This window comes from Nannospalax galili, unplaced genomic scaffold (assembly GCF_000622305.1).
Source record: "Nannospalax galili isolate Female #2095 unplaced genomic scaffold, S.galili_v1.0 scaffold2150, whole genome shotgun sequence".
Classification (NCBI taxonomy): domain Eukaryota; kingdom Metazoa; phylum Chordata; class Mammalia; order Rodentia; family Spalacidae; genus Nannospalax; species Nannospalax galili.
This window is the reverse complement of record NW_008328002.1, coordinates 201868-212058: the sequence shown is the minus strand read 5'-3', so window position 1 is coordinate 212058 and position 10191 is coordinate 201868. Positions and strand designations below refer to the sequence as shown.

Sequence of the window (10191 nt, the reverse complement as noted above, 5' to 3'; positions counted from 1 at the left end):
ACCGTGTGGCCCTCTCTCCCGGCCCCCCCCCCCCCCGCAGATGTGTTATCTTTAAAATCTAGAGTTGGGCCAGTGAGGTGACTCGGCAGGTACAGTGCTTGCCTGATGACCTGAGTTTGATCGTCAACCCATGTAAAGGTGAAAGGAGACAACCAGCTCCACATAGTTGTGCTGTGACCTCCACACATTTGCCATGGCATGTGCACATCACACACATAGTAATAAGTAAAATTTTAAAAATTAAAAATAAATAAAATCTAGAGTTGTAGACAGTTTTATCTCATATCTATAATGTTAGTACTTGGGAGACTGAAATAGGAAGATTGCCACAAGTTTGAGGGTAACCTGGCTGCCAAGAGGTTAGTTCTTCTAGGCCAGCCTGGGCTACAGAGTGAGAACTTGTCTTTTAAAAAATGGGACAGTGGGAACAGGAGAGATGGCTCAGCATTTAAGAGCACATGCTGTTCTTGCAGAAGATCTGAGTTCAATTCCTAGTACTCACATGGTGGCTCACAACAGTCCCTAACTCCAGTTCTAGGGAATTCAGTGCCCTTTTCTGGCCTCTGCCGCATACATGCAGACAAAACATCTGTACACATAAAATTTAAAATACAAAGGTGGAACAGTTGAGGGAAAGCTGATCGTTGTTCTCATGTTTAAGCAGTGTCTTGTTATTAAGTGTCAAAGTTACAAAAAAAAAAACTAACTCATCACAGGTGGGGATGTGTGTATGGCTCAGTGGTGCAGTGGGTGATTAGCACAGGCAAGGCCCTGGGTTCAATTTCTGGCATAAAACAAAACACCAAACAAATTAAAAATTTCATCTTACACCATTGCCACTTGATGTGGTGTGTGGAGCTCCAGGGATGTTTGCCAGGTGAAGAAATGGCACATGGTTGTTATTCTGTCTCTGAGTGTTTGGCGTCTGCTTTTGTAGTAAGTAGCCTGTTACACTAGCTATTAGTAAGGGATCTATGTAAACTACAGCTTGTATAACACAGGGTGCCAAATGATATTACTGTTGAAGACGAGTAAACCTGACATGCTGTATGCTTGTACCAGATCTCTACAATTGTGCTTTTGAATGTTTTTGAAAACCATGTTTTAAATCTGGAGGGGACTTGAAGCTTGCTGATAAATTTTCTAGTTAATTCACTAACCCTCTCCTTTTTCCTGTTTTTTAACCTTCAGATGGTGAGGTCTACAGCTTTGGTACCCTTCCTTGGAGAAATGAACCAGCTGAAATTTGTCCAAGCAGCCCCATTCTAGAAAGTGCCCTGGTTGGGCATCATGTTGTTACGGTGGCAACAGGGAGCTTCCACAGTGGAGCAGTGACAGAAAGTGGGGTCGTGTACATGTGGGGGCAGAACTCTGCCGGCCAGTGTGCAATAGCTAACCAGCAGTGTGTGCCAGAGCCAAGTCCTGTCAGCATCTCTGACTCAGAGACCAGCCCTTTGTTAGCAGTGAGGATCTTGCAGTTGGCATGTGGTGAGGAACACACGCTGGCATTGTCGATCAGCAGAGAGATCTGGGCATGGGGCACCGGTTGTCAGTTGGGTCTTATCACCACTTCCTTCCCAGTGACCAAGCCGCAAAAAGTAGAGCACCTTGCCGGGCGAGTGGTGCTCCAGATTGCCTGTGGTGCGTTCCACAGTATGGCACTTGTGCAGTGCCTCCCTCCCCAGGATCTGAAGCCAGTCCCCGAAAGATGCAACCAGTGCAGCCAGCTCCTCATCACTATGACAGACAAAGAGGACCATGTGATTATATCAGACAGCCACTGCTGCCCTTTGGGTGTGACACTGTCAGAATCCCAGGCAGAAAACCATGCCAGCACTGCCATCAGCCCCTCCATTGAGACCTTGGATGGGCAGGGAGAAGTGTTTGAGAGTCCTCTTGTAGAAGCTGAACTGAGTATGGAAAGTGTTCAGACCACAAGTGGTGATGCCATTTCCTCCTGGCAAAGCATTGTGGGAACCGACGGAATTTCTTCTGCCAGGACTGCTCCCTCATACCCTGACACCCAGGCAGTAAATGTGTACCTGCAGAAGCTGTCTGAGCATTCAGTAAGGGATGACTTGGAGCATGGTGAAAAGCCACCTCAGGCCCAGGTAGCTGCATAATTTTATAGCATAAAGGTTTTCTGAAGTTGAAGTGTTTGTGTTTTCTTTAGGAACTGAAATACTAATGTGTGGCAGCAATTTTTATTTTGTAAGGCTATCTATAATTCTATTTTATTAGGAAAGCCTAAATGAGGAAAGAGCCTGTATTAATTCAGGATTGCTCCTTATCTTCAAGTTCTGGTGCCTCACAATGTTGGAAGATAACTTGCTAGACTTGCTTTGGAAGTAACCAAATCCTGTTTGTTTCCTTGCTTGTGTTTTTCTATCATGGCTAAGGTACTAGATTTTGGTAGGCCCCACTAGAGTTAAAGCCAGTGTACTGATATGTTCACAAAGATTCTTTTGAACTGTTTGGTGCCATTCCTTTGTAAAATTCTTTTCTTCTCTAATGGGGAGGTGGCCAAGTGGCAGAGCCTTCAGTTGTAAGCAGATATATAAAAACTTAGTTACCATACATGGTGACACATGCCTATAATCCCAGCATTCAGGAGGCTGAGGCAGGAGAATTGTTGTGAGTCTGAGACTAGTTGGGGCCAGGCAGGCCAGCCCTGTTTCATACCCTGCCCCTCTTCCTCAAAAAAAGGATTAAAAAAAGGAAGGAAGGAAGGAAGGAAGGAAGGAAGGAAGGGAGGGAGGGAGGGAGGGAGGGAAGGGGAGAGAGGAGGGGAGGGGAAGTGAGGGAGGCAAGGAAGAAAGGGAGAGAGGAGAAACTTTGGGGATTTACTCTGTGTGTGTGTGTGTGTGTGTGTGTGTGTGTGTGTGTGTGTGTGTTTCCAGTTATAACTGTGGTCCTGTGGAGCATTATTTGACATGATGGATATTTTCTTTATCTTAAAAAAGTACTCTCATTTGAAAACTTGTAAAATGGACAGAAGCTGCTTATCAGTAAAAGTTTGAGTCTCCCTGCTTAGACAGATTATTCTAAAAGGATAATTTTTTATTTTTACTTAGTGGACCTTTTAATTTTGCTTTTTTACCAAAAAGAAAGAAAACAAAAACATTTAATCACAAAAGAACTGTCATGTGGTATCTTTTTCTTCTACAGGCTTTTTAAAGCCACACAACCTCTGGATTCTTTATTCCTGTTTACTCTCTCAGAATGAGAACATGAAATATTTTTAGAAATAGTCTTTGTTTCACATCTACTTACTGAACTTGTTGGTATTTGATTTTTTTAAAGTTAAGAATAAGCTATTTGTGGAAAGGTATTAGAAAAATCTAAACAAAGCAGTATTAATTTGTCAAAAATGTTTGTAGAAAATTCTTAGATGGTACATGCTTATAAATTGATTTTGCTGATCTCAAGTTTGAGGCCTCTCTGAACTGTAGAGTTAGGTTTTGTTTTGTCTCAGAAACAAACAGAAATCAAGAAAAGTTTGTTTTTTTTAGAAGTCATTCTTCTCTTAAATTTAAAATGAAAAGTTTATTGTATACAGCTTATTTGGCTGTCAGATTACCACTATTAAAATTGTATTTTCCAAACAAACAAAAAAAGAAATTGTATTTTCCCTTTGAACTTATTTTGATAAATATTTGAAGCTTTAATTTCCTTATATTAGTTTTGGTAGTGTGTGTTCATATTAAATTTAACTCAGCCTTTGTAAATAATACTTCAGTCATAAAGCCAACACATGAAGAATTTAAATGGTGTAAGACAGTTTTATTTTCTTAATACTTCTGGCTAGATATAACTGAAAGTGCCTCTCACTTTGTGAAATAAACCTAAATTTGTTTAGAAAAATATAAACAAAGCAGCATTAATTTATCAAAAATGTTTATAGAAAATTCTTAGACGGTACATGCTTATAAATAAACTGATTTTGCTGATCTCAAGTTTGAGGCCACTCTGGACTGTAGAGTGAGGTTTTGTTTTGTCTCAAAAACAAACAGAAATCAAGAAAAGTTTTGTTTTTACTATTGGTTAACTGGGACTCCTAAAATTATGTCTTTAATCAAAATTGCTGGTCATTCTTTTTTTTTTGTTGTTCTATTTTCTTACTGTATTCATTTAAATATAATTAAGTAGCTAGAAATGTAACTTAGTGGTAGAGCATTTGCTTTGCATGCCTGAGGCCTTCAGCGTGTGCACATACACATGTATCTAAAATAGGTGCAGAACACTGGCTTAAGGACTTATATGAGGGGCAGTCTTGTGCCTTTCATTCCCATATACCATCACTGCATCTGTTATGAGCCTTCATAAACAAAAGGTAGAAATCACAGTATTATTTCTTCTGAACAGGTCACCATCAGAATTAAATAATCAAAGAAGCACTTGACTTTAATTGTATATAGTTTTAAAAACTCTGCTGACTACTTTACAGACTACTCATTTGTGCAGAAGTAGCTCTTCTGAATTTAATATTTAATTTGACAAATTACATTGAGTACTTACCATATGTCACATGTCAAGAAAATCAAAAGCCAGTGTTATTTGTTTATTTATTTATTTACATAGGGTCTTTCTTTGTAGCTTAGGCTGACCTCCAGCTGTGCAACTGTGCTCTGATCCATTTGGTTTTGAATGCAGGACAAATTAAGAAACAATATGTATACCCTTTGGGAATCTTTGGGTTTGAGAATTTTTTTCATTGTACTATTATGCTTTTATGCTAGAAAGCTTTTTTGTGTTTATCAGAAATATTTAATAACTTTTCCATTTAGTACACAGTGATATTAGAAAATAGTTTTAACCCATTTTCCCTGATATTAGACAACTTTAACTTTCTAATATATCTAAGAAACACGGTAAGGACATTAGTTCCAGATGTTTAATTATTAACCTGTCACAGTTACCCAGAGTAAAGGTCATCTAGCTACTGCAGCATGCCCAGCTGTTGGGTAATAGTTCATTAGTGGGACAGCAGAAGAACATAAAATTTGGGGGACAATAGGCCAGAGGTGTAGCATTTTTCTGCCTATACATCTTACATCTAAATTTTCATTTATAAAATGTTTGAGAAAAAGCCTTCTTAAATCTTATTTCTCCTTTTATATTTTAAAAAATATTTTATTTTTTTATGTGTTTGAGTGTATTGCTTGCATGTGTTTAAGTGCACCCACGTGCAATGCCCACGGAGGTAAGAAGAAGGCATCAGATCCCCTGGAACTGAAGTTATGGATGGTTTTTAGCTGCCATATGAGTGCTTGGAATTGAACCCAGGTCCTCTGCAAGAGCAGTCATTGGTGTTAACCACTGAGCCATCTCTCTAGCCCCTCCTTTTACTTCTTAATAGCAAGCAATCAGTATAAATTTTCCTAAAAGTAATCAAGTATTAAGCTTGGATATTTTTTAACCTTTTATCCAAGGTACCTTGTATTAAATCTAGTGTTTTTCTTTTTTCTTTCTTTTTAGTTTTTTTGAGACAGGGTCTCACTATGAAGCCCAGGCTGGCTCTGAACTTGAGACCCTCTTGCCTCAGCCTCCCAAGTGCTAAAACCAGTGTCCTCCAAACTTTCATGCCCCTTCCCACTTCTCCTGTGTTTAGCTTTATAAAAACAGCTACAACTTATTTTAAATACCATGAGAAAAAATGGCACCCAGATAAGAGAAGGCCCTTTAGCTAAAGAGCTCCATTCTAACTACCATTTCCATTTAATAACTTCATGATCAAAAGGGGATGTCTTCAGATTGGAGATAAGAACTTCAGTTGCTGCCTGGATCTTGGTATGAAGCCCAGGCTGGCCTCATTCTTCCACCTCAGCCTCCTTAATGCTGGGATTACAGATATGCACCACCACATGGGGTCTGTTTTAGATTTTTTAATGCAGATAGTTATGAACATTACATTTTAAAAAATGACTGCTTGTTTTATGAGGAATACTGTTTTTATATGCTTGTATATTTTAGCCTCTTGTAGAAGAAGCAGTTCCTAATCTTCACAGTCCACCAACCACAAGCACCTCAGCACTCAATAGCCTGGTGGTCTCTTGTGCATCTGCTGTTGGCGTGAGAGTGGCTGCCACATATGAAGCAGGGGCCTTGTCTCTTAAGAAAGTTATGAACTTTTATAGCACAGCCCCATGTGAAACTGGAGCTCAGCCAGGCAGTAGTTCCATAGGCCCAGAAGGTCTGAAAGATAGCAGAGAAGAGCAGGTTAAACAGGAATCAATGCAAGGAAAGAAAAGTTCAAGTCTTGTGGATATCAGAGAGGAAGAGTCAGAAGGAGGCAGTCGAAGACTCTCCCTCCCAGGATTGTTGTCCCAAGGTAAGGCTTTGGTGAGTTGACTTCTGGTGAATTCTAGATGCTCCCGCCATCACAGGCTGTATTATAGCTGATTTGTTTTCCTAATTATTGAAGCTGGCATATTCAGACACCAAAGTTTATATGATAGTTTGCTAAAAGGATGGTTTTAAAAGAAAGCCACATATTTCTTTGCTTCAGAAATAATTATAGAGTATAACATCAGTTCTTTATTTCATAGCTTTCTTTACAATTTGTCCTGCTATCAAATGGACATGTGAGATTTGCAGTGTTATTTGTGTTTGTTATTTTCAATTTTCAACCCTATGATAATAGCATTCTTTCAAAAGATTAGCAATAAAAAAGTCCTTAACCTGCAAAATAACCCAAAATATGTAAACACTTTTTTGTTTTGTTTTGTTTTTATTTTTTGAGATAGGGTCTCACTATTAGTTGGTCTGGGACTTGCTGTGTAGACCAGGCTGACCTTGAACTCTTAAATGCTGGGAGCACCCGAATGCTGGGGCTAAAGGCATGTGCCACCATGCCTGACTGTAAAAGCACTTTAAAACTTCCATTTCATAAGCTTTTTCCTACCATAGAAATTTAAATTTTTGTGTCTTAAAATGAATGCATTATTACAGTTATGTGTTTGAATTTACAGCTTGTCTTGGAAAGCGTTAGCTTCTCTGTTTTGAAATGGGAAAGATATTTTTCACCCTATTGTAGCTTTTTTTTTTTTTTCTTGATACAGATCTTACACTATAGCCCAGGCTGGCCTGGAACTCACTATTATAACCCAGGATGACCTCAAATTCTCAGCAAATTCCCTCTTTCCTCAGTGGGAATTATAGGCATGAACCACCATGTATTCAGCATGTTCTTTAGAATATAAGTTCTCTAGGATGTCGGTAGATGTTGCACACAGATGGGTTCTGTGGGCAGATGTTTGGCAGTGTGGCAGGTTAAACACATTTAAACAGGCTTCTCATTGCAGATCTTTGAGCAAGCCAACTCCAGGGTAGGAAGGCAGGAAGGAATGTAGTAGGGGGCATTTCCCAAATGCATTTGACTAATGAAGCCACTCTTTTGTAGAGCACCTAATGTATGCTTCACAAATACCATTAGTGCAGTCCTTTGAATGTTTCACTTTTAAAAATTATGTTGTCAGCCGGGCATGGTGGCACACACCTTTGATCCCGATCTAAACCAATAAAAATGGGTAAAATGGATAAAGTATTTGTAGGAAAGTGAATGGTGGCCTCAAAAAGATTCCTTTAAAAAGCTGGGTGTGGTGGCGCTGGGACTACAGGGAGACCCTGTAAAAAAAAAAAAAAAAAAAAAAAAAAAAAAAAATTACATCTTCTTCCTTGGTCCCCCACTCCGTCATCCCATCCTGGTTTGTTTTACAGTTTCCCCCAGGCTCTTAAGAAAGGCTGCAAGGGTGAAAACAAGAACAGTGGTTCTGACCCCCACATACAGCGGAGAGGCAGATGCACTCCTGCCTTCCCTGAGAACAGAGGTGTGGACCTGGGGGAAGGGCAAGGAAGGGCAACTGGGGCATGGCGATGTCTTGCCCAGGTGAGTGCCACAAGAAGCTATTAATGGGAACTGGCTTAGGCAAGTCACCTTTCTCCTGGGGAGGTCTCCATATGTCTGTTTGCTCCCAGAGGAAGTAGGTCTCTTTTGGCTCCAGATTACTGTGCACTGTTAGCTCTGATAAATACCTGTGACTTTAGTCTTCAGTTTGTTCCTAATGATAAAGGACTGGCGTATGCACACTGCACTTGTCCAGGTCTGGTTTGATGCATATTTATCTGGGAATGCAGAAAAGTGGTGTTGAGGGAAAGAAAATATTTCAATGAAGCATTCAGAGAGTTACAGTTTTAAACTTACATAGACAGCCAACAGGTTTTTGCTCCCAAAAGATGTTATCTGTATTATTTAGCCACCTGAAACATTAAACTATGACTGTCTTTGTACAGCAGAGGAAAAAATGTCATTTCATTTTATAATAACTCTTGGGATATTAACATATTTGGTTTTTTTGAAGTTTGGAGGTTTGTAGATGGAATGTTTTTAAAACAGTAGGTTAGTATGTCTCTTCCTAGCAGAGTGAAGGCAACTGAAATAAAACGAGGACCTCACTCCCCTGTGGTCCCCAGTATGTTCTCTGCTATGATGAGTCATTTCTAGTTTTATGGTTTTAAATTTTTTATTTGTTTTTATTTTTGAGATAGGGTTTTACTTTGTAGCCTAGAATGGCTCAGGTTTGCAGTGATCTTCCTGCCTCAGCCTCCCAAGTGCTGGGATTACAGGCATGTGCTACCACTCTCAGTTTAGTTTTATGGTTCTTAACAGATTGTGAATTACAGGGGGTTAATTAGTGATGATAGACAAAGCTTAATTTAAAACTAACAAAAATTAGTTATAATATTTAGAGTAGTTTGAACGAATGCCCATTATTTTTAACATTTTATTTTTACTTGACAGCACTGACTGTGTAAGGCCTTGATTCACGCTGAAAATACTTTGACTTTGCGTATGTTTTTCTTTAAGGCTTCAGCCCCTGTGTGTGAAGTGTCTGGATGGTAAAGAGGTAATCCAGCTGGAGGCAGGTGGTTACCACTCTCTTGCACTCACTGCGAAATCTCAGGTAAGAGGCAAAGTCTTCGATGCTGATCTTCCTTTCCTTGAAGGCTAGCCTGGTGGCACTGGACTGTCATTTGTTGAGCATCTGCAGTGTCAGGCAACACTGCCTGTCTCCTTTGAGCGTCTGTAGGCTTTGCCTGGCATTATTTCCATTTTACAGATGAGAAAGTAAGCCAAAAGAAATTATGCAACATGTTGTATGTCTGGTAGTAAAGCTTTGATTTAACTCTAGCTGCCAGACTACGGATCTTCTTAAATGTGCTCTCATCTAGAAATGGAGCTCAAAGTTTCCAGGGTAGTATTAACATTTTCATTTGTTCTTTGATGAAGAAAATCCATTGTGTGACATTAAGAAAACAAGACAATTGTGTTTTGAAATTGTGAAACCTTAAAGTGATCTCTGGCATACTTAAAATCATTCTAATTTATACTCAAACCCTCTTAAGAAAAGAAATTGTTTTAAGGTGTTAAAATTTCAGTTGAACAGAAATATGCCTATAGACTAGAAATGGACCCAAGTGAATGAATAATTTGGTTATCAACAAAATAGGTATATTATATGGAAACAAAACTGAATAGTCGCCAGCCAGGAATGCTGTTGAGGCCATTGGCTTCTTATCTGTAGGGAAAAAAAAAAAATTAAGAGAACTTTGTATGTTCTATTTCTGGATGTATCAAACATATTTAAAAATAGAACTCTCTATCTATTTATCTATCTATCTATCTATCTATCTATCTATCTATCTATCTGTCTGTCTGTCTGTCTGTCTGTGTCTGTCTGTCTGTCTATCTATCTATCTATCTATCTATCTATCTATCTATACACACACACACACACACACACAAATTTTAGGTGGCTTTTTTTTAGTAAACTTGAAAGTAGAAAAAAGAAGGCATGACATCATTTTTTTTTAAAAGTTATGCTTGTTTGTTTGTATAATAATTCACCATTCTTAGACAGACAGCAAAGCAGCAACACAACCAAAAAGTACCCATCCCAGGGCTGGAGATGTGGCTCAGTTGGTAAGAGTATTTGCTAAGCATGCATGAGGCTCTTGCTTCCGTCTCCAGTTTCCAGCACCACATAAACCAGGCTTGGTGGTGTACATTTGTAATCCCAGCACCCCAGAGGTAAAGACAGGAGGATCAGGAGTCCAGGGTCATCCTTTGCTACATAGCAATTTCGAGGCCAGCCTGGGAGTCCAGCAAGTTTGAAACCCTATCTCAAAAGG

The 10191-nt window shown here is 39.3% G+C and overlaps 1 protein-coding gene across 1 annotated transcript in view; it reads left to right on the top strand.

Annotated features, from left to right (window-relative positions):
• Positions 1 to 10191, top strand: part of Als2 (alsin Rho guanine nucleotide exchange factor ALS2) — a gene marked incomplete in the record, with an annotated part of 89861 nt that overhangs the window by 18391 nt on the left and 61279 nt on the right. The window contains 4 exon segments of the mRNA XM_008842598.2: positions 1192 to 2111; positions 5974 to 6331; positions 7720 to 7888; positions 8867 to 8963. Coding sequence (XP_008840820.1) covers positions 1192 to 2111; positions 5974 to 6331; positions 7720 to 7888; positions 8867 to 8963 — 1544 coding nt within the window.